Source organism: Ciconia boyciana, chromosome 24 (assembly GCF_034638445.1).
Source record: "Ciconia boyciana chromosome 24, ASM3463844v1, whole genome shotgun sequence".
In the NCBI taxonomy this organism is placed as follows: domain Eukaryota; kingdom Metazoa; phylum Chordata; class Aves; order Ciconiiformes; family Ciconiidae; genus Ciconia; species Ciconia boyciana.
Genome location: NC_132957.1, coordinates 4144249 through 4169248, shown reverse-complemented (window position 1 = coordinate 4169248; position 25000 = coordinate 4144249). Strand labels below are relative to the sequence as shown.

At 43.8% G+C, this 25000-nt stretch overlaps 1 protein-coding gene across 1 annotated transcript in view; it reads right to left on the bottom strand.

Annotated features, from left to right (window-relative positions):
• Positions 1-24209, bottom strand: part of INSR (insulin receptor) — a 60689-nt gene extending 36480 nt beyond the window's left edge. The window contains exons 1-2 of the mRNA XM_072845222.1: positions 23699-24209; positions 14845-15396 (exon numbers count right to left, since the gene is read on the bottom strand). Of these exons, the coding sequence (XP_072701323.1) occupies positions 14845-15396; positions 23699-23786 (640 nt within the window). The 5' untranslated portion in view covers positions 23787-24209. The remainder of the gene's footprint in view (positions 1-14844; positions 15397-23698) is intronic.
• Between the last annotated feature and the right edge of the window lie 791 nt (positions 24210-25000).

The window sequence follows — 25000 nt, the reverse complement described above, 5'->3', positions numbered from 1 at the left end:
GCTTTCCTACTGTCAGTCCCTTTGATGGCTTACAATTGAAGAAGAGTAAGAAGCAACCACACCTACTCCTATCCCTCAGGTACCTGAGGACTGGGAGGCCAGGAGTTTCCGAGCTTCAGTCCTTCTGACAGTAATTTGGTAAACAGCCACTAAGTAAAATCTGTCTCCCTATAAAAATGGGCAGAAACGTTCAGTGTACCTAACCTCTGGCGAACATGGAAATTTGTAAGGAGTAGATAATTTTAAAGTAGTTTGGACATCAGCCACCTCATATTGTACTCGATTCTGTACATCAGAACAGAGAATTTGTAATTTAGACCAAGACTAGAATCTTTAAAGTTAATTTGGGGAGTTTTTCTGTAAAGGTTTGCTCATTGTTTTACTCACAGCTATGAGGGTGTTTTGTTGTTGTTATGGTTTGTTAAATATCAATCCTTATTACAACCTAAGGATTTGTTTTTATCATTCGACGGTTGACATGCCACCTGGGAGCGTCATGAAAGCTTCACGTTAATATTTAACTATATATTACCCTTTCCGATGTACAGCATCTTGCCAACATCCCTGTTCACTTTAACCTACTCCTGTCAAACCTGCTCACTCACATTGCGATCCCAGAAGACACAAGAGAATCACAGTGAAGTGGTCCGGGCGGCCAGGGATGTCCTAAAAATAAGCGTAATTGAGTGTAAAGTCTCTATCCGTACTTTATTCTGAATTCAGCTCTCTGAACCAGCCAGGTGGCCCTATCAGCACAGTGCTGGGGGCAAGCTTCTCATCAGACCAATTTATTTCTTAGTGACCGGCAGTATGGATTGACCAGAATAAGAAGTCAGCAGCTTCGTGCTGAATGAGAGAAGATGCTGCATCAGGACAAGCCATAAAAGAGAAGTTTATATCTACCCTACTGAGAAACAGAGACAAATGAAGATATGCAGAAGTGCTTCAAAGTACAGTGATGGTCCAAGAAGAAGGTCTCATCTAATTTTTCCAAACGTAGGTCGAACGCAAGCTATTACTTTTACCTACAAACCCCGTCCTGAAAATGAGGAGCGATACGATCAAAGTGTGAGGCAAAATGTATAACCTTTGCTTTCTGCAAAGATAAGAGAGGGATAAGATTGCTTTTCTCAAGGCCACAGAGAAAGATGTTGTAGTAAACAAGGCATGAAAGAATGAAAGCTAAGATGACAGATTCAGCTATGTGGGGACAGGGAAGATTGTATTTTAGATATGTTATGTGAAAAGATGTGTAAAATGTAACCTGGGCACACAAAATAAGAGCAAATCGATACTAAAAAGGACGTACAGTTTACAGCAAATAGGAAAGCGGAGCTGTCCGTAACCGAGAAAGGTAATGAAGCAGGCGGAAGTATAAGATTAACCACAAGGAGATTAAGCTGATAACTAATGATCTACACAGAAATGTCAGGCAGAGGTTAAGATTTTAATCTGGACAGATTTCACGGCATAGTCGTGAATTGTAAATACAGATACTGAAGTTGAATTTGTGTTTGTGGATGAAGATACTGAAAAGAAGCCAGAGAGAAAGAAGGAACATAACTTATTCCAGGTCCCCCCTTCCCCGCCTCACCTCCCAGAGAGGATGAGGAGAGAGAAAGGTAAAGTATCACCTGAAGGCCAGTTGTGCAAGGAAATACTTAGAGGATGAATCTTCCTGTGAAGCAAAGCTAACTAGCTCTACCAACCAGATTTTTTTTTCTCAAGTTACCAGGATGCATAAACTGTTTTAGTGCACGGTCATTTAGCATGCTGCCCAAATCCACACTAGACATGGAACGGCTGTGGTGGGAATCTGATCACAATGCCAGTCTCTGTCCCACTGCAGCCACTCCAAGGGTAAAGGGTTTCGCTCTGTGCCAAGAGAGGCTGACTACCGGAGACAGCAGCAGAGGGAAGGCGACTCCGGGTCTCGAGCAGCCTCTCTACGCAGGCAGCGCCCTTGGACGAAGTGCTGCTGGTCAGCTGCCTGCGCCCCAACATAACCCGAGGCTGGCAGCAGGCAACGTGGCAGGAATCAAAACAGAGCAGTTATACCCCGTGCGAGCAGCCAACGCACGAAAGGATTCACCAAAGGGCTAACGCATACATCCTTCTGCTACCAGATTCATTTCCCACGTAGATACATCCAAAACTAAATATTGTAAAGCATGTCTTCCAGTAATTTAATAGGTGTCGTGGTTTTCCCTGAACCTACAATAATTTTTTTCAAAATCATATTTGAACTGTGGAAAGGAGAAATGTATGCAGTATCTCATTACTAGGCATACTAGTATCAAATGCATAATTATATGCACCCATATAATATTCTCTGAACTATTCTAGTCATTTTGGCCTCATCAGCTCATGCCCACTAATTTATACACCCTTCTCTCTTTGCCCTAAAGCAGTAAGTATGCTCTCCACAGTTTATTTCTAGGTATAAGAATTTACTTAGCAGTACTGAAATAGATACTGTTTGCTTGCAGTCCCAGAGCCAAGCAGTTGAGACCTCTCTATGAAATGTATTTTTATTTACTACTTGCCCTTGTCATCTTCAGCAAGGTCCATTTTCAAGTAATTCAATGTATAATAATATGTGGCCCCACACAAACTGTCCTACTCAGCTCTATCCAGATATATATCTGCTTAAGGGCTCCGCATTACAAACATACTGATCCCTATAGTTTTGATCTGTAGGATGTGTGCTGCGCCACATCACTCTGCTTCTCTAATCAAAGTGCCAAATGAGAAATGATAAAAATGACCAAAAGGCACACAAATACAACCCTAAGGAAAAACAAATGGCTATAGATTGGTACAAAAACCATTAACTCTGTTGCACAAGCCACCCTTAGCGGCTATTAATCTATTTCTCCTTGTAAATTATGCAAGAGAAAGTTGTAATCTGAAGGAATTTAATCCCAAACTAGTTGTGCCATCCCAACGAGGGGAGGCCAACAGTGAGGGAACTGAATCTTCTGAAGTTACATTAAACTCAGGGGAGATCTTGGATTCTCAATCTTTCTTCCACAATAGTTAAAGGCTCCAACTCAATCTTTCTTCCACAATAGTTAAAGGCTCCAACTGTCAATTGTCAGAATTGTGAAAATTCTGTTTTATTTCATGTCTCGGCCGTGGTAAGCTCTTAAAATGAAACAGACTGTTGCTGAAGTCATTCTGTTCAATAATAAGGAAGTACAGTAGTAGCAAAAGTCTCATTATCTGGCCGTTAAACTACGTTCGGCCATCGAGAGAAACAGGATCTGCTTACGTAACACGAACTGTGCAGGCGTGTGCCACGATTGCTAAAGCGCTTCGGCTTTGTGGATGTTTATCAGCACGGGAGTCAAGATACGGTCTAATCACCAGTTACCATCAGCATTGTCCATTTCAGAGTAATTAAGACTATTCAGAGCTGGTCTAATCGATACCATCGTGTGAGCCGTGACACCTGCCGATCCCTCAATGCGGTAATTACTGAGGGGAGGGGGGAACTATGGAAAGAACCTTACAATGGCTAGAGTCCTCTGAAAAAAATTACACAAACTAGCGTTATCTAGACAGAAAAAGAGATGGGACTCTCCTCTATGAGAAACCCGGAGCTGTATCAGTTTCTCCAGGGACAAAGAGTCTTTTTCTTAAGCAAACTATGGAGGTTTCAAATCTCAGCACAGAGCTGCTGTTACTGAAAGCAATCTTCAACTGGAAGGGAGCCGAAGAAGTTTTTGAGATGCCTCCCAGTCCATCCACCTGTCCAAGGCCAGATCAAATACTTTACCTAAGACATTTCTGACAGTTGTTTGTCTAAATCCATCTTAAATTCTGCCTTGAGGCATTTCCTGCATTCACTGCCTGAAGTTTACTGAAGTCTAGCTCGTCAGCAGGTCGCTCTGATCGGCTCCACGTTACCGACCACCACTGAGGCACAGAGAGGGGCACAGAACCACCCAAGAGGCCAACGGCATCACTGAGAAGAGATCGGTGGTATCAAAGTCCACATCCCGCGTGCGATCCTCTGCAAAACACTCAGTACGAAGTGAAACACTTGACAGTTTACTGCTGAGTCCTGCTCAGTCTCCTTCAGTATCAAAGCAAGGCTCATATTTGAAACCGTGCCACTTCAAATTAGGCTTTGGGTGGACGGATGTATTACCGCAATGGATAGTCGCTGGCAAATCTGAGCACCGAGAGACCTAAAGCGTGTTTGAAAAACACAATCTGGAGTTCTTTTTGTTATCACAGATTAGAGCATGTGGAAAAACAACATGCTCTTCCCCAGTGCTGATCAACAAGAACCGTCACGCTGTAACTCCTCCTTTCGCCAACAGAGCCATGCAAAACACGAGGACGTTTTTCTTATCACACCCACCAAATTCATGCACTGTACAGGCTCAAAGTGAACATTTTATATTCCCCAGAACAAATACTGATGCTTGATGCAGATACCTAGTTCTAATAGACTTATAGATAGTTTTATGGACTAGAAACTTGATATTTAAGCACTGAAAGAGCAGCCAAACCCTATACAAATTATTTAAGGAGCCCTGGAGATAAGGTTATTGGACTGTGGAAGAGAAGCCTAAGGAAAAGGTAATCTACACATCGTGTTTCTTTTGCTAATTTAATCATTGTAGAAACCTGTCGAGGAGGCGAGAAGTTGTTTCAGAGACAGCACCAGTTTCCACATAACTGCTTTTTTATTAAGTCTCCAGGTAAGACTGCTGCTGCGCGTTACGCTCTCCGGTCTGCCAGAAACACAGAGCGTGCAGAGATTCCCCAAGCCTAAAATCCACAGAATTGAATGAACAGAGAAACAGTTTATTGAGCTTTAAAGGCTTCCCTTCAAACACAGTTTTAAAACAAAAGCCTTATTCCTTTAAGCCATGTTAAGGCTCCGCTGGGCGAGACTTTCAGACAGTCAGACATCACACTGAGGAGCTCCATTTCCTCTCTGGCTTTTGGGAGCTTTTGAGGGGTACTTACAAGGGAACTCTTGGACTCATTCATCCCGAACTGAAGCTGTGTAAACACATCCAGTGCGATCAGCCTTACTTCAGAAAGATGACATTCAGAAACGACTGAAAACTAGAAAAAACAAGTCCTATTTGTTTTATTAAATCATTTCTGTTATGTTTTCACTACCCATAGAATATAATTGGTTTGTCTTTGCAGAAAAGACATGAAAAATATTTGTCTGCTACTCAAATTTTAATGAATATTGCTCATGAAGTATTAAAATCCTTCCAGTGTTGTAATGCAACGTGGATGCCTAATGAAGTTTAAAATGGTAACAGAAAAATGCTTAGTTATCCCGTGATGTCTGCTGACTTGCACGTGCCTTATTCCTAGGAAACCCAATACGCTGGTGGAGCTTCCTGCATCATTCTAACATTTTCTAATCGTGTCTTTAACAGTGCAGCAGGGTTCAAGCCCACCTTCAAGTGCAAGCATTCTTCACGTACTTTCTCCATCATAAAAAGTGGCCGATATGACAGTTTTAGCGTGATGTCTGAAGTTTCCGTGTGAGAGATTTCCAGATGCTCAGTTCAGTGCAATAGCTGGAACTTCATTTTTTTGCTGCAGGTTGCTTAGTAAAATCTTAGTTACTATTTTCAGATATTTCAGAACAAACAACTTGGAAGCTAACGGCATCTCCCTCACATTATCGAAAGCAAAGCTGCCACGTTCAGCAGCTCTCCCACAGACACCAAATAATCCTTCCCTTGAACACACAGGATCGGACTTGGCCCTCTTCACATCAGTAGGGGAAAAAAATCAGCCAGCATATGGGCAACCGCATTTTGTGTCATGCAAACCGCCTTGCAGTTTTGCCACACAGGAACGTTACGTCTCAGCACTGAACTCTCTCCTCTTGGCAGGAAAGGCCCGTCTGCTCCTGCAGCTCTGAAACGCTGCGTAGAGCCCGACCTCTCTCTCACCGCACGCATGGCTCCTTCGCTGTGACTGCTGCCCCTGCCCACAGCTATTAGAGCCTTACGTTGCAATAATGCTGTGTGCTGTTAACATAATTAAAAATTGAGTTATCAATATCAAATATCAAAAATTGAGTTGGAAATGATGGCTACACAACTCCAAGCCATGCCTGTTCCCTTGCCCTATAAACCTTCCCTTGCTTACAATCCTACAGTCCAGCAGGCTTTATTTTGATTAACGAATTGAGAGCAATCTCCTCCTTCCCTGCCCCAGACAATTCACTTTTTAAAAAACACTAAATGAGGAATCGTGCTTAGGGGTCAGGCTAAAGTGAACTGAGAGGAGCACGAAGAACCAGAAAGCCAGCAACCTTAGACGTTACTGCTGCTCAGTCTGCAGATATTTTCTCTGATCTCTGACAAGCTTGCCACCTAAGTTGCCTTACCTCTGTGCATTGACTTAAAAACCATCAGTCTTTCCCCGTAACTTGAGCTCAGGCTCAGCTCATCATGTCAGGGCCCTGAAATTCCAGCATGGCCACATACCAGCAGCAGCAATTCTGCAGGACTCCCAGGTGACCAGCAATAAGATGTATACATCTCCAGAAGCCTTCAAATCGGACAGGAAACAAAAGATTGGAGTAGTTCTATGAACAGATTAATGACATTTCCCTTCCCCAACCTTGCAAATTTTACAATCTTAATCGGACCAATCTTGCTAAATCCCTGTCACCCTCATTATGGTGGCATATGAACAAGGGTCATAATACTTAACAGCTCAACTGTCCGGCACCTGCCAGTGCTTCAGCGACTACAGCGTGGGAGCTGGTGTCTGCAAAAGCTGAAACTGTCTGATTTACAATTACAATAAAGCAGTATTTTTTGACATCCTTGGAAAAGGGCACCTCTAACCTGATACACAAGATTAAAATCACATTTATTTGTCTGGAGCGTGCTGAAGTGATGTCAGTGAAACTACATACACCCCGAGTTCTTTAAAAATATGTAGAAGAAAATTAATCCCAGCAGTCTGCCGAATGCTATTCCAACCAGACTTTCCAACTGTTTTGCGGGATTTCTTTCAAAACACCTTCTTCCTCAGAGCCTACAACCTCTCAAGGTGCTTGAGAGGCAGCCTTTGGTCAGGCAAATAAGAAAGCGCATTCTCAAATTAAAGAATTCACACTGAGGATACTGAGCGAGAAGCTCCTTGTTTGTAGAGAGCATCCTCTTGCCCTGCCCATGTCCATCTCCTCGTAGCAATTCTGACCCTATTTTGAAGAAGGGAGAAGGAAATTCCACGTTTGAAAACTTCTTGGACGTGAACAGGTGCCAAGCGCCCTGCCTTGTTTTTTCAGTTAATTTAAATACAGATTCACAAGGAAGCCAGACTCAAATGAAAACATTATACTCACTTAGCCAAGGTTTAAGCACGACACAGAGCCAAAGTTAACGCTCTGTTTGTTTTAAATGTCACAAGCCAAAATAAAAGCAACGCTGAGGACTCTCGAACGTCAGCCCAGCCAGCACGGTGCCCCCCCAGTACCCTCACCTAAAAAAATCTAGATAAAGACGATGAACGCGCACAGTCGGAATCGACAGTATTTCAGTGACCGAGCCGCAGCGCGTTACTTTGTACACTTACGCAACGCCAGCCGCAAACTTTGGATCAAAGCGGCAACTGAAATAACTACAGGCACGTACCAAGCAGCTCAGCCCGCTGCCAGACAATCCCGGCCAGTACCCCCACAACTTCCCGCTACCCAACATGTTTTGGTTTTTTTTTTTTCAGCTAACCAACAGCCCTAATTAAGGAGCATAAACATCCCAGCAAGTTCATTCACATCCCTCCAATAGGAACTTGCACACAATTATAGGATATAATTGGGAAGCATGATCATTGAACTTTTAACCAGCTATTGTTCCAAGCTGAGAGAAGGGTTAGTGTTGCTTCCTCCAGGACACCGTTGGTTATTCACCAGCTCTGTAATTAATCAAAATATCCTGAAATCCTCAACCTTTCAGCGAGAAACAGTCTTTGCACTGGGCACACTTGGGGTTTTTTGACCTTTTTGGTGTTTTGTTTTGTGTGTGCTTTTTTTTTTTTTAAAAACAAAATTTATTTACAGAGGCAATCCCTGTCAAATACAATGCCTGATGGAGAAAGGTGCTTCAGAGAGCTTTGCCAAGTGACATATTTCCATTGGTCTTCTTACATACGCTGAATATACTTCTTTGTACGGACTCAACGGTTCACAATCCTTTCAAAGCCTTTTACAAGAAGGATTTCCAGTTCCTTCCTCACAAAATGAAAGAACGCTATACCATCGTACACACCTTAAATTTATTTTGTTCTGTCTGCCTAAATCTGAGAAGGAGCATCAGAATTGCATTCTATTTAGAATACTTCTACCATTAATTAAAATTTTTAAGATTGAAAATACAGAATCATTGTTCTGCCTTCATTAAGGGGGGTGAAGGGAGGAAAACGTACAGGATATATAAAGTGGTCAGTTCCTTATCTTCACTTACGGCACCAAAGCACCCCCAACATTCAGCAGAATTCGCTCTGAATGAAACAAGTCTCCTCCTCCCCGAGCAAACACATCACACCAGGTGAACCATTTGCAGCTCTCCCATTCATGCATTACTAACACAGGTTAACTCTGTTGCTCAGTATTATTTTTTTTTTTTTTTTTACATTCTGTGACTTCCTGCTTCTACATCCATGCCCAGACAACACGATTTTCCAACAAATGTGTCTGCCAAGCGTAGTCAGTCTTCTATATTTTGTCTAACGAGGGGTAGTACAAGTTCCCTTGTTTAAGCAAACGAGGTAACCTGGAACTGTTCTTGAAGTGGGAAAAATAAGTACTCTACCTGAAGTACCCTTGGCACACCACCCTTGGAGATCACAAGCAGTCGACGTCACCACTGAGGATCGAACGGAGATCTTAAAACATCTTCCAGTAACGTTAGTGCTGAACCACTGCCTGTGAAGTGTAAAACTCCTCTCAGCCTCCTCAACGGCCCAGACACTGACTTACTTAACAAGTGTTTTGGGAAGGGGCTAAGGATGAAAGAATTAAAATGGAAACTCAGACCAAACAAGATGAAAACTTTTCCAATTTTCACCGTATCAGCAGTAAAATATCTCATTCTCCTTTTTAACTAATCAAAAACCTTTGCTTTGACAAGACCTCTGTACAGGAATTAAGATATCTTAACTTTGGGGAGAATTCTCTATATTTACTGCTAACGGTTGGATGAGCTAGGAATTAATTCTTGTTCAAATGCTCTAAAGATGGAACGGATCAGACAGTGGCTTCTGCCTGAAGTGCTGGTCAGGACTTGCGGCGGGGGAAGAAAATCTTCAACACCCCTGCATTTAAGTAAAGGTGCAGCGGTGAAGAAGCCAAAGAAACATAAGTGTGGTGAGACCACGGGAGCTGCACGCGTGGGGATTTCTCAGCAAGTTGAAATTGTAAGTATTGAAATCCTACAGCCTCACATCACCCCAGGTCGGTAGAGAAAAGCCTAACTAGATGCTTCTTCACAGCCCCAAGTTTGGTTTGGTGTTTTTAAAGTAAGTAGTATACTCTTAAATAGCCATTTGTATGGAGGGATTGTTTCCACCCCTTTTCCCCCAATTCTGGGCTGTATCACACCACCAAGCACCATAAATCTCTTAATTACTCTTAATAAGCTAAAGTGAATTAGTTTAGGATGTCTAGCCATTTGCAAGCATCACAATAGCCCCAACCACAAGCACTACATGCACTCAATAAAGCTGTCGCTTGGCAAGGTTCAGAACAGACGCCCCAGTGAGATTATCGGGTGTCAACTTCCATCTGGCTTTTGTCAGAGCTAGGGGGGAAAAAAAAGGCAGTTCTTATCAGATCTCCAAATAAAAGGAGCATTTCCACTTCATGTGGTAGCAACTGGAAAAATTTCTTTTGTGTTTGAAGCTTTAAAAATATCTTGCCCTTGAGGTTGGCTAAGTCTGTTCAGTGCTTCGAGACCCCTTTCCCATACGAAGGTAATAAAACTAAGCTTATGGTTACAGAAATTCCCAGCACATAAAAATTACAGGAAGCTGTTGCTAAGTAATATTTCTACCTAAGTAAACATCACAAAACGTTTCCCACACACACCTCTGAACTGTGTTATTCAAACCTGTCTTGAAGATGTTCGTAGTTGCAGAATTTCTTCTGGCACCGCTCTCTTTAAAAGCACTCGCTGCTGTGTCACAGCAACTGAAAGACATTTCAGGCTGAGCAGTGTTTTTCTGAGGGCTTTGTTGTGCTGCTTCTACTAGGAAACAAAGCAAGCTACTAAAGCTACTCTTCAATGCCTTACCTGTCCCCTACCTGTCCCAGAATTTCCCCTGGATAAATCACAGGAAAATTAAAGAGAGATTCTGCTGTATCCCTAGTCTCCAGACCTGCTTCCTCAACATCATTAAAAAATCTGGACAAACATGATTATTTTCATACAGTACCTTTCTTTAGCAGCTCCTTTGCATGTCAATGACTCCAGATCGTCGTCCCTTCTATCAGCTCTGTTTTACCATGTTCTTCAATTGGCCCAAATGGTTTCATATACTTTCCACTTTCTTTTCATGAGGTTAATATTTTGCAACAAATTCTAGATTGCACCAAGACAAACAACTTTTGTTTTTATTGCATAAAACAAGATAATAGATTGAAGAAAGAGTCTATCTACAAACCTGACATGGCCCACACTCTTAATAACTCAAATTTCGTGGTAGCGTGAAGTCCCAAGATCAAGAAGATAACAGACTCCTACAAAGGTTTCATTCAGGATGAATAGGAGAACTTGAATTTCATCATATCCTCTAAGGAACAAAGTCTATATTTCAGATATCCATCCTTCTATTCCAGGAATGCGGCCCTTCAATATTCACCAAGGGACTGTCTGATATTGCAGACCATTTTCCTGGTCATTTTTATTTGGCCATTCCACTTTTCCTTCCTATTACCTTACTCCACCTCCAGATGACCCACTACACAAGTAAAAGGCTGAACCCGCCTATATAACCCGCCTTAGACTGTCAAAAACATCAGACTGCTTCAAATTATGCATGGACAGAGAAGACTGACTACAAAGAGAACTGGCAGGAAATCTTATTTCAGAGGGAATTGTTCCTTCCGCAAGTGGAGTGACAGACATATAGCATTTTTATTACATTAAAAAAAAACGTGGAAAAAAATGCAAAATATGAAAATCATGTTTGGCAGATCTAGACTGAGGTCTAGGACGTGGCATTTCCAGCATTTTTGTTGTCTGCATTCTTCAGCAAAGACACTCTCTGCATGAACATGCTGCACCGAACCAAGAACTATGTTTTTACGGCAATAAAAGTTAAGTATGTATGTAAAAAAAAAACCTTATAAAAATGTGGGCTGAAAAGGTACAAAACCTCCAGAACAGGAACAGCACTTGGCTGCCATAAACAGCATAAGGCTAGACCCAAATTCCAAACAGACTACATATTTCTCTCCCTTCCTACCCAAAATATAACATGAGTTGGCCTTAATTGAACCGACTTGCTTTTCACACCAACACAAGTATTTAGAAAAAGGAAAAGAAAACTTTCAGGAAACACATCTCGACCAATCTCCATCTATGGTATATCCACCTACACATCTTTGCACTCAGACACAGATTCCTCAATATTGCAAGTGTTTTTTCAGAGCGTGCAGCTGCCCACAAATCATTTCAGTTCCTCCCAACCAGTTTCATCCACAACCTTAGCTCTAACGTCTGTAAGAAGATCCTTTACTTTGTTGTCTTGAACATGTTATCACCAACTGAAAAAAATTTCTGGGCTGGAGTTATAGCTGCAAGGATGATTCAGAGACTTGGATGTGTGCCTCAGAGATAATTATACACTGTAACCGAAAGTTAGTTTTGGAGTTAACTGGGATATCTGTGCTGATTAAAATAAAGTAATACCAAAGTTGTGTGATCAATATGAGGCGTGGCAGGGATAACGCGGAGGAAGCCACCGCAGGAAGCAGGGACGGGAAGGTCAGGGAGTGCTGTGGAAGAGATGGGGGACACGCAGGGACCCCACTCCAACCCCAACCGCTACCACCTCCCTTCCCACTCACACGAGACCCTTCTGCGACATCTTTCAGCCTTCCCACACGTGCTCTCTCAAACTTCTTGCCCATCTCCTAATTTTCTCCAGCAAGACTCAAAGCTTAGCAGGCTGGAAAAGCTTGCCAGCTTGGGACTTGTCTCTGTCAGTTGACACACACTCCGTAACATCGAAACAATCAATATTTACATATTCTGTAAGGATTTTTTCCGGTAGACAAAACAGCAAACAAAATATCCTGACCCACAGTCCCAGGGTAGCAGTGGTATCCAGCAGTGCTATCAGTTTAGACAGCAACAACTTCCCATGCAGAGATGCAAAACAAACAATAGCCAACAGGAGATTCTACAGCAAGTTTTATAAAACAAACCAGGGGTACAAATAACCCGCGTCAAAACAAACAGCAAGAAAAACAAAACCAAACTTCCCCCAAGAAAGTTATACTGAACTTGCTACATTTCATTCCAGCATTAGTTAAAAGACAAAGAGCAAAAATAAAAGAGGGGAATACACTTAAAACCAGAGAGATGGGAGACTTCAGCACAGCATTAGCTGCTGAAGATTCCCAGATAAGCTGCAAAAATGCAGAGGGAAAGATATTATGACACTAATACCTTCGGTACTGAGAGTTGGTATGAGGCTCTTCAGGCTAAGGAAAGCCAAAGTACACAAGTACAAAGTACACAATTCACACAAGCTTATAATAATCTCGACAAAACAATTACACATGCTAAGGATACGTTATGGCTGGCACAAGAACAGAGAACACGGCGATTCCGCCAACAGGTTCACTAAATAAATGTCGCTTAATCTCCACCATAGTTACTAGCGTGCATGTGTGTTGAAAGTCAAAAGGCTACTCAAAAAAGTCTAAAAAGTCTAACAGGCTACTCAAGCTGTTAAAGTAACTTTACAAGCATATAGGCAGGTGTCACAAGGCACAATATAAGACAGATACCAGCTTGTTGAGAACACCAGCTACCAATAAATAAAAGTACAAATCTTAGCATTCAAAACAAAGACAAGCATGGCTTGTTAAGTGGTTTTGAAAATGCATACCAGTTACAGCCAAAATATGTAGGAGCATTGCTTCTCTAAATCTTCTACGAGGAACACACAAAACCAGATGGGAGCATCTGTATTTAATTACTTTTGAAACCATTTTCAAATTCAAATTTCAATTTCCAATTCAAGTCAAATGGACTTACTAGCTTGTCTGCCTTAGGTAACTAAGCTGAGACAGTGTGTGATACCGTACGGGGATCCTCCAACAAATCTAGCTGAATTTGTACGAGAGGCTCGGGAGCTGAGTTTTCTGCCCCAATGGCAAAATATGACATTCCTACAGGTTTCATGGAAATAGGCAGTCCTATAAAGGAGAGAAACCATACATTCCCGTCTGCTGTAGCACAGCCCCAGAAAATTCACAGGAATGAGGGACATTATGAACAGTCTAGCCACAGAAAAAGTTTCAGTTAGATCTTTAACCTTATGAAATAGCAGAAAACATAAAACATGAATGCATAAGAAACCAGGTTTCGGCGCTGATAGTAACTGTACACCAAAAGAGTTTATAAACTAAAATGCTTTATAACCTTATTTTGCATTTTAAAAAAGGAACACATACGTGCTTGCATCTTCTTGCTCATACCCTGTTATTCTGGTGACAAAAAATAACCACTTTCTTTACAAGGAAGCTAGACGATTTTGGGGTGAGGAGTAGCAGAGGGGAAACCACATTAATTTCATTAGTTTATGCATGCTGGTAGGAATTCCTTCTCAAATTTGGCACTTAGCACTCAGAGTTGCCCTTTAAGGCTTGGCAAGAAATTCCCTCCAACCCGCAAGTTTCCTAATTTTGTCTTAGGACACACTGCCTCATTTGGATGCACTACCTCCAGAAAGACAGACAACTCTAAATGTGTCAGGTTTACCTCAATTCACTTTGCTCCCCGTCAAGTCAGATTTAACATAAATCAAAGTGAATATATAATTAAAACTAAACCGAAGGTCAGTTCCAAGTTTGGAAAAAAACAAATCTGTATGAAATTAAAAGCAACCCTAATACAGTTTAAGAACTGGAGTTCAGGGGTTGCAACAGCAGCTAACGTTCTGAACATACCTTCTCCCCTGAACCAAAACCCCAGGCTCAAAGCCCAGTTATTGCACCCTCCCCAGGACTCCTGCTACAGGCAACCCCCATCCAGGTCCTCTCTCCTCCTTCTCCTTTTCCCTTCAGGTCCGACTTGGCTTCCAGCTTCTTACCCTGTGCAAACGTTGCTCACTCACCCACATATCTTATGCCTTTTTATGGCAGGAAGGTTTCAATAAAAATGTAATTGCACCTTTCTAGAGTCGAGTTTATTCCATAAAGACTTCTCCCCGCTGTTGTGTTTCCGCATGCGGCAGCCTTTCCGTCAATCTGGACTTTTAATCCCCTACCCAAGCCCCAAAAGAGATACTAATACCACTAACTGTTATACAAGATACCAGTTACACTCACAGTCCGTTAAACTTGTGAGCTCTAGGCAGTCCCTAACTTTCCAGAGAAACCAAACACAACATTTTTGGATACATTATTCACACAGGGTTTCCCCTGCTACAACAACCCCAGCCCAAAGGTTCTCTCTTCACCTGTCTAACGTCAATTTTGAGCCTTGCTTTTAGGAGCCTGTGCTTAAAGGTAGCGATTAGTAGGTACCTGTTAGCCCTCCGATAGATCTGACAGGTTAAAAACTGACAGCAAAACCACAATTGACGCACATCACTCTGCAGACTCACCTCTCTGACAGCGGTCGTGGGTCCAGCAGCGTTCGATGAAAATGCCATTTATCACAGTAGGCGGACAGTTGCTCTTCCCTTTCACAGTTCCCGGACACACATCTCCACACTCTTCTTTGTCATCCTTGTTGGCCACGATGTAATTATCTTCTACAGAATCCAAAATCCTTGACCAGTCGATCGTGGACAAGTAACATAATTCGTTGTTCTTCTCAATTCGCACAGCGCCTCGAGTAATGTTCATCAGGTTGTAGAGGCCGATCTCTTTCAGGTGAACCATCTCAAAAATGACTAGTGCGTAGTTAAAAAACAGATGAGTTCCTCGAATCACAGTGAGGTTAGGGAAAAGTCCCTTTAAACTCTCCAGGCCATACACACGAAAAAGAAGCAAGTAGTCTGTAATCATAGTCAGTTTAGGAAAGCTGAGCTCGCGGAAATCTTCAGGCTTGGTTTTAAACATCAGCAATATTTGCAAGTGGCCCTCAATCACAGTGCAGTTCTCAAGCATGTTCAGCCGGGTCAGATTGTTGCGAATGTCCATGCTTCTGCAAACTGGAAGGCAAAAACCAACATTATTTATTTATTTAAGAAAAGGTAATTGTTTTTGTTTTCTGAATACACCGTTTTGTCCAACTGCACCATAATAAACAGCTACACTCAGAATTCACGACTAGATCCTTCTCAGTAAAGCATGCTTCAAGTGTTAAGAAATATGCTGTGGGGAACATTCCCTGGTATATGATTACAAAATAAGACTGAAAGAATATTTCATCATTTTTTCTGCCATCTTGAGTTTCTGGATATTACCTCTATCACGACTGCAGTGGTAACACCAGTCCTTAGACGTCATTTGGCGTTTACAAAAGTAAGAGATGTCTGTGCAACAGAGTGTGTTTTCTTTAGATAGTTGCCAGCGACACACCTACCTCATTTCAGATTGTGCAATTAATGACAGTGGATTAGAGGGAGTAATTTAGAATGGTTGCAGGGAGGGGAAGACAGGAAAAGAATAATGGCTAGGAAATGGTAGTGCTTCGGAAGAGAGCAGAAAAACCTGGAAATACACACATGCAAGAGTACAGCCTACACTCTTGCCCAGACTTTGCTGACAGGAGTAATTTACTACACTAGTAATTTTTGCCCTAAGCATTCTTTTCAGGTTAGGTGTTTGGGCTTTTTTGTTATTATTTTCTCAAGGTTGCAAATCTCCCTGCCTTGACTATCTGGACAGTTAATTTAGTAGAACCAGTAACCCAAAGAACTGGCAAAGTGAACAATCACATGAAGCATAAATTAGAAGGTAAACAGAATAATATGAATCCAGGCACCAGCAAAAGGAAAAGACAGAAAGCAAAAAGTTTGAATAGGGAAATATTTTTTTTAACTCTAAGCACAGGTAAGAAATCACAAAGGAAATTTAGAGCACCATGCCTGTATAGCACAACAAAAGTCCCAGTGATAACTCTTTTAAAACCAAACTTCATAGAAATATACAGCCAGACCTTAACGTTCAATGGAGAAGCCTGTGGAAAGGCAAGGCTGCTTGGCAATACAACGGTGCAAACCAACCCTTTCCCTGTCCTGTCCAGGTGGATTCTTTTTTTTTTTTTTTTTTTTTTAAAAACTGCATCCACTGTAGGCATTCTCTTTTGTCTATAGCTGAGACGCCCCCCCCTCTTAAGAATGAAAAACATAGGGTCTTTACTCTTTTTGTCACTGTATGTAAAGCTCACCGACTATAAAATTACCATGTCACAGCTTCAAGAAATCACCCAGCAATAATCGGGCCTTACAAAATTGATGTAGAGCCAGATGTTTAATAGTTACGATTGTCTGACTCCTCATGGTTTTACACAGACCACTGCTGTGCGGGTTAAAAATAAATTCTATGCAAATGTCTTAATGATTATTCAAAAATTCCTTCACTGCAATAAAAAAAATAAATCTGGCAACACTAATATAGGATTTGGAGCAATGTTATTGCCCAATGGGATTTTTTGGCACTATATCCAAGTCGTTTCATAAATTGCTTTCTGGAAGAAAAAGCTAATTCACACAGTGCCTCAAAGATCAAGGATGTACTTTTTAAAAGTGGGAAAGGAAATCTGATGACCAACTAGCAGCAACCTCTTTGCCCCATGAAAAACTGCAGCCAAACTGGAAGTAAGCCAGAAAGCTGTCTTGCTGCACACCCCAACTGCGGGCTAAAAGAACTGGGAGAGCAACAGATTCAGTTTAAGTACTCTAAATATTTATTTTAAACAATTAAGATAGGTATTTCCAAGGAAGCAAGTGTGTAACAGGGCAGGCCAGTGGTTTCTTCTTGAAAGGAGAAACAACAGAAGGACAAATAAAACTCATACACTGAAGTTCAACGTACAAGTCACCAGTGCAGCTAAAACTATCTGATAAATTCAAAATCCAATGCCTTGGTTCTTATTTACTTATTTACTGCTTGCTGAGCACACAGGCAAAATACAGCAAGCTAAGGTGGTACCCACAACCAGTTGCTGTGGCTGTGGGTACCTACTATAACAGTATAAAGTACTACCTAGAGTAATTTGAATGTATACAGCTGACCTTAAGGAAAAGTCAAAAAATACAGCTCAACTCTACAGACTAAGAATTACTTTCAAGAGTAAAAGCTCTAGGCTTTTATTGTGGCTCAAGGCTACAAAATGCATATATACACTAAGCATAATTACCTCAGTCTTTCATCACTTTGACTAGAATTAGGTAAGTCACTAGAAATTGGCCACAAGCTGGCCCCCAGACAGCTCCTTAATCCACACAGCTATCCCTGCTCAGCTCCATGGAAAGAGAAGACAGCAAAAGCTCAAGCACGGGTGAAAAGAACCGCAGTTTGGTACAGCCAGGATGAAGTCCTCCAAGTGCTGTGGCTGCACTTCAGGCTACGAAAATCTTCCTGTCATCCAGTAACGAAGCTGAGGAACCCGGTCTGAAGGAGCTATCCCGGGTGGTCAACTGCTGCGTCAGCCCCACCCCACGCATCAGAGGGTAGGGTGCCAAGCACCGAGGAAAATCATGATCCTGTTCCGCTGAAGAATGGATACGGATCCAGCAAGGCTGCACGGAGAGCATTCTCTGCGTCCGTCTAGCAACAGGCTGATCCTCTGCGCTCCCCGAGTTCACAGCACTCACCACTTTCCTATATACTCAAAAGAAGTCAAATTACACGGCTTGTGAATCTGACCTGTATCACCACAGGCTTCTAGAGATCACTACTAAAACAAGTAGTGCTGCTCCTGGTTCAAACAGCCAGAAAGCTCCTCAAAGATCTTCCTATCGCCTCAAAAAACGTAACGACCTAAACACCCACACAGGGTATAAACCTCCCTCGTCTTCAGCTCTCCCCATCCTGAAACATATCCCCCACTGGAGATCGCAGGGAAGGTGACCAAAGGCTGAGACAGCAAAATTCTTTCACCAGGTGTGTTAAAGAAGAAAGGTTAGCTGAAGCTGAGTCTAGAAAGAGACAGGTGAAGCTTGGGAGTAAACAGCAAAGCATTTTGAAGAGTTAAATAATCATATAAATCTACCAGAGCTGGAAGTACACATCCACAATCCACCAGTTGTTTGCATTTTAAAACTATTCTTGTATTTTTCACCAATTCTAAACTCTGATACGGAATGCATTATTTGTAATTAGTGCTGCCAGCACAGACCAGACAGGAGATTCCACACATCCTGGCAAACCAGGACGCGACCCGAGTTATTCAAACTCTCCTGCTTTCAAAGCTGAGCAACAGCAATGTAATAAACGGGCACGTTGTCTGCTGTGCTTAAGGGGTTCCAATACTGGGGGCTTCGGCACAAGTCCTTCTAACGGAAGGCCATGTCAAACACTGATGTTAGCCTGGTATAGAAACTTAGGAGGAATTGAAAACAAATTAGAGGTTTGCTTCTGAAATAAACAATTGTAATATAATTGTAAATCTACAAAGATTAAAAGGGTTTATACAGATTTTTTCCACATTTAGAGAAAAATCACACTTAAGAACTGTTTTTCATGTTCTACTTCAGTTTAGTTTTTAAGTGATAAATACTGCCATGGTATCTGAGCTCCTTTTTTTTTTACCACCTCAAGGATCAAGGAAAATAGCAAGGAGTTAAGAATATCCGAAACAAAATATGCTTTTTTGTTGGAGGGTTCTCAAAGCAGTTTGTATCTTCTGTTCATGCAGTAGCTGCTGAAGTCACCCCATAAATTTATTGTTACCGAGACAACAAGAAGTAGTTTTAAGCAAAGTAATAAGTGTTTTTCCACAGCTTCTCTCGATAATATTTCTTCTGCAGGGACAGGGGAATTAATCAACAATTCAGTATGAGGGCTAGGCAGGTTTGATCCCAGAGGATGGAGAGCAAAGTTGAGCCGTCAATTACAAAAGACAGACAACCTGGTTTCAAAACACACATAAATTAGCTTTCAGGAAAACAAAAATCTCAAATTGATTCTCCGGTAGTCGGCCCAAAGCTATCCCTGTTCAAACTACTGGCAAAATCTCCCCTAAACATAAATTCCTGAATTTCAGCAGCAACAGGCTCCATGTCCAGCAGCACAGCATGACACTGCCAGAGAGGAAACACTCCTCCATCCCTCGTTACCAAGCTACTCAAAGGAACTTTAAAAAAATAACAGCATTATAGACGTGTTTCATCAGACCCCCAAGAAAAAAGTTGCAAGGCCTGCTTTTTAAAAACCAAACAAACAAATCCTAAGATGCCAAGCCTCTTGAACAAACGAGTTTGGTAACAACCTTCAAGTACTGAATGAAGAAACTAGATCTGATGGCAGAGGTTAGTTTTCAAGATAGAGTCTAACCAGGGGAATAGCTGGAACTTAAGCCTTGTTTATAGTCAACCATGCGGATACCAAACCTTAATGATTCACTGCTGCAGAGCTCTGGCTCTTTAACAATCAAGCCCAGGATAATGTAGCATTGCACAGAAAGATCACAAACCATTTAAGATAACTATTCGTTAGTTCTGCATTTTTACAGTGTTCGCTGCCTACTTGAATAAACAAATTATTTAAGAAAAATGACACTCACTTTGGTCAAGTCAAAAGCTTTGCGATTCTAGATAAGGCTGACTTTTAGAAGTGGTATTAAGAAGTCGGAAAAAGGGCTTTTGGGTGTTTCTTGGGATAACTGCTGAGACAGGAAAACATCCTGTTAAGCGACAGGTTAGTAGGAGGGACTGTAAGACAGCTTCTAGCCTACTGTAGCAATAGTATAATAAACATTAAAACACCTAATTGTGAAATATTCATTTTTAAACATCGGTGTTCCACCTCAGCCATTTAGATCTGAGCGATGAAGCAAACTGAGATATGGACCCAAACGTGAGCCTGTCCATAAGCCTCCAGCCCCCTTGGATAACATCTCAGATGCCTGTTATCTTTCACTACTCGAGAGAGCGTTGCTGAACTGAGGGCAAACCTGTCACGGAAATCACTTTCTTTAATGCCAAAAGCATATATGACCTCACAGTCTGGCCTATAAAGCCTGGTTTGCTGTATCATTATGCTCTCCTCATTCAAATCAAAACAAAAACCACGACTCACACTGCTACGCTTCCCATGCAAAGATAAAAGGCCGTGAAGCGCTAGCATCCCAGGACTACAGGAGAGCACTCAGGGTAACGGGCAGAAGTCAATGCTAACAGACCTTAAGATCCTCATTACTTCAAAGGGAGCAGGAACAGGTTTTACACGTTGCCAATATCAACATAATTTATGTTCCGCAAGACAGTCACCCCTAAACTGACCTCCCGAAAGCTTATGGGTTTTACAGACTATTCAGAGAGACAGTTAGCGTACCACCTCTCTTTAAAATAGCAAGAGGGCACACTGGGCTAGCTGACAGACGCAGTTGTTGCCTAGTTTTGATACAGCCCTGCCCTGCTGCACTTACTCTTTCTACTTTATACTCTTGGGAGCAAAATTTCCTTCTAGACTGAGTCTCTCAAAATCAAAAATTAACACAGGGTTGAGGTGGAACAAGGGACCAGTTTCTTAATGAGTTTATGAGCACAAAAAATCTCTATGAGCCAGAAATAATAATTAAGAAGCAAATTTATTTTAAAAAGCTATTACTACAGAAATACGAAGTGAAATTTCTCCCACCTGATGATTTAGGTAGAGAGATCCCAGCTAGATTTCTAACTCCCGCCATCAGCAGTAGGCAATGGAGTACACATGCAGCGCCCAAATTTAGGTGAAGAGTTTAGAAAGGGAGGAAGCGTACTCTAAACTCTAGAGACTGTATTGATTAGTTCTCTACTAATCACAAAAGGAGCCCAAAGTAAGTTTCTCAGTCAGTAGATGCCTAAAGCTAGGTGAGGTAAATCCCACCCTAAATACCGCAGCTAATGAACTGACGTGCACGAGTCATGTGTGAGATTTCTTTCAAGAAGTTGCATTATGTTTACACAGTGATAAAAAACCCCACACAAACCTGTTTTTCTTCACAAAACAAGATATATGTATCTTCATTTTATGCACAGGTCAGGTCTCCTTTCCTTAACCCTTGCTTCTACTCCTCTCAGTAACTTCTGAGCTCACCAACTAACTTCAGTCACATATGAAAGAGGAAGAGAGTTCTTATTCCTAAAAGACTCGTGAAAACTGGGGATGGGTTAAGGAGGAAAAAATTCAGCATCTCCATCCAAAGGATGCTTTAAGCATGAACTCAAACCATCCAGCAGTTTGCCCGCTGAACCACCTACACACATACTATATGCTGCTTTCCCCCAGCCTCTTACCTGACGTTGTCTAAAAGAAGTAAAGGGAAGAGAAAGACAAAGGGCACCAGAAAAACTATGTACGGCTGGGCTCAGAGATGGGAGGAATATTGTCACTGGAGAGCAGCGTTATCACGGGGCATGTTTGTAAAGAATGCAGGACACAAATCTCCAAGAAAGCAGACTTCGTTAGTTCCGTTGCTCAGGGAACAACTTGTTTGCTTATGCAACTATTGTACGTGCATTTACCCTTTGAGCCACGCTGATGCAGGCCTTCGCATTAGCGTGTTGTTTTCCATCAGCGCTGGAGTGCTGGGTGATCTAATCATTCTCAGAAAATGGAGTCAAACATCAAAGCGGCTGAAAACCTTTTGAATTAGGGATCTTATAGCCCAAATTGTCTGTAAAATACTTTGAAAAGTATTTGCACTACATGAAAGATATAAAAATATGCCACCCCAGACTCTGCTTTGACACCTTGTTCATCGCTCCTGTTTCTCCATCCGTGAATTGTAGAGCATATTTTCCTACCACAGAGTAATATAGCAAAGATTACGGTGTTAAGATCACTTGCAACCCAAAAAGCAGAATACAATTTAAATAAATAACTAACAAGCTTCAGTGTAGTAGTAATAACAATGTTTTCAATTAGGAACCACTGGACCAAAGTTGTATACGTATTTATTATTAGCGCTATATGTCAACTACCTTTTCCATTTCTCTATTAGTAATGGGCAGGTTTGTACGTGCTTGCCAGCTGGAACTTACCCTCCCACTTAAAGTTAAAACCATACCACTGGTCTCTTTTAAGGCTTCTAATGTAAAAACATGTCTGAGGAAGAAATTGGGGTATTTTTGAAATATATAACTTGTCCGATTGCTGGAAAAAGGAGGCTGGCTTAAGGGTACATCCTGCTTTATTCCCTGAATATCGTACACATTTCAAAAATGCCCATCATTGCATCATCGGCACTTGAACTGGTTCTTTTGCTATTGCCTTTTCCGATGGGAAAGGTAACAGGCAGACTACGGGACTGTCTACAAGACAGACAATTTATGTATCCAGTCAGCTCTCTTTAAATAAATACTTTCAGTTTATTAAAAAACATCTGTAAACATCATCCAACATTAAAAGCTCTAACTAGAAGAACTTCCTAAGCAAGTTTATTTAAGGTAACCCATCAAAACAGCTCGTAAGGCTTAAGCTCGTGTCAGTCGGGGATTTAACAAGTTTGCCACCTCCAATACAACATCTTTATACCCCTGTCTTGTATTTTACAAGACCCCGTTTAAACACCCATCCCTACCTCCGAGCTTCATCCCCCTTTAGTACCTGTAGATTTGAAAGACTACCTAAAAGCGTTCCTGCGGTGAAAGGCAAAACCTCCCAACTCTACGCCTTGCCACGCTAAAACCCTTCTGAAACTAGAGCCGGTTCTGAAACCAGCTGAGGGGAGCAGTGTCAGGGGCTGCAGCTCCCACCTCCCCGGGGCCATGCCCTTCCCCGCACCTGACCCACGCCGAGCCCCGGGGGAGCGGCCCCTTCCCCGGCACCGAGCGCGGACGGCACGGCTGTACCCTCCCCGCTCCCACGCCTTAAAGCCCGGTCGAGCGAGAGACCCGGCGGGTCGGGACGCGCGGGTGAGTAAATCCTCAGGCGAACCGGGGGGAGCTGCAGCCCTTCCCAGCACCGTCCCCGCTCCAATCTCGGCCGCCGCCGAGCCCTCCCTCACGGCCCGCTCTGCCCCACCGCGGTTTGGGGCCGAAAACGCCGAACCCGGGGATGAAGGTGACCCGAGCCGCTCCCCGCGGGAGGGCTGCGGGCCCCGCTCCCCCGCGCCGCAGGCCCCGGCCGAGCCGCCACAGCCGCCGGCCCCGCGGCGCGGCCTGGCGCGGCGCCCGCCCCCCCCCGCCCCGAGCCCCGAGCAGGTACAAAGGGTAAGCGCGGCGGGGCCGGGCCGCCCCGCGCCGCCCGCCTCGCCCCCTCACGGCGCGGGGCCGCGGCCCGCCACCGCCGCCCGGGCCCCGCCGCGCCACCTGCGCCGGCGCCCCGCCGCCCGCCTAGGCCGCGCCCCCGGCCCCTACTCACTCTCCCCGCGGCTCCGGCCGCACCAGGCCGCCAGCACCACGGCCACGGCCAGCGCCGTCGCCGCCGCCGCCGCCGCTCTCGGTCCCATGCCCGCGTCGTTGGAGCCGCCGCAGCTCGGCGCGTCCCAGCGGGGGCGAATCAGAGGCCGCGGGGCGGGCGCGGGGGCCGGGCCCGGCTTCGCATCGTCGGTAAGAGACCCGGAGAGGCGCCGCGGCCCCCTTTATAGCGCCCGGCCGCCGGCCCAGGAAGCGGGGCGCCCGGCCCCTCCCTGCCCCTCGGTGTCGGCCCCGGCTCCGGCGGCCCCTTCCAGCGCAGGCCGGGCTGGCGGCTGCCTCCCTGGCCAGTAAACAAGGGGCTGCCCCCGTCAGCTGGGAGCGGAGCGGGGCGGCGGCAAGAGGCGGCGCGGAGCCCGGCAGGGGACGGGACGGGCCGGGCCGGGCCGGGGGAGGAGCGGCGGCATCCACCTGCCGGGCACGGCCCCGCCGAGGCGGCTCCGGGTCCGGGCCCGGCGGCGCCCGCCGGCTCGGGTAGGAAAGGGGCCGGGGAAGGCCGGGATGATTCCTGCGAGCTTTGGCCTGCTGCAAAACCCGGTGAAGGTAAAGATGTTGGAGGGAGAGCTGCCCGAGGAGCTTTTGTGGCCTCGGTAGCTTTGAGCGAGTAAAACGGAGAAGCCGAGGAGCTCTGCAACCGCTGCTCCCGGAGGTGGGGAAGGGGCAGCCTGCTGTCCCTGACAGCCTAAAGCCCAGCGTGAGAGCGGGGCTTCTTCCCGACCTGCGCCCGTCTCACTCCTCCTCCTCTCAGTAAAGCATTTAATGAATTGCCCCAGAGACTCGCTAAACGGAGCTTGGGGAGAGAGTACCGCCTACGGACTGGTACCATTTTCAGTATCAAAGAGCCCAGTCCAAACAGCCATTTCAAATTTCTGGTTGTCTTTTTCCAGTGGGATGCCTTTTTCTCCTTTTTTAATCATCTCTGCGTTGTAGTTGTGCCATGACAGTACGTTTCCTGGCAACTTCCAGTAATTTTATCTGGCACCTGCTTTCACCCATTTCTGCAGTTATACACTGCTGGAATAAAGCTTTTTTTTTTTTAATTAAAAAATACTTGGTAAATAGACATTCTTCTTTCAAATCTTTCCCCCACCATCTTCACCTTATGACAGATCTACCTTTTATATTACTTTTCTCACTCCACGGGCCACGAGGCAGGCTGGCGGTTACCCCCAGGTCACTTAGCATTGGCTCCTTTTTCTAGACACTGAATTGCAGTAAGAGAGTTTGCACTATTTCAAATACTTTGTGT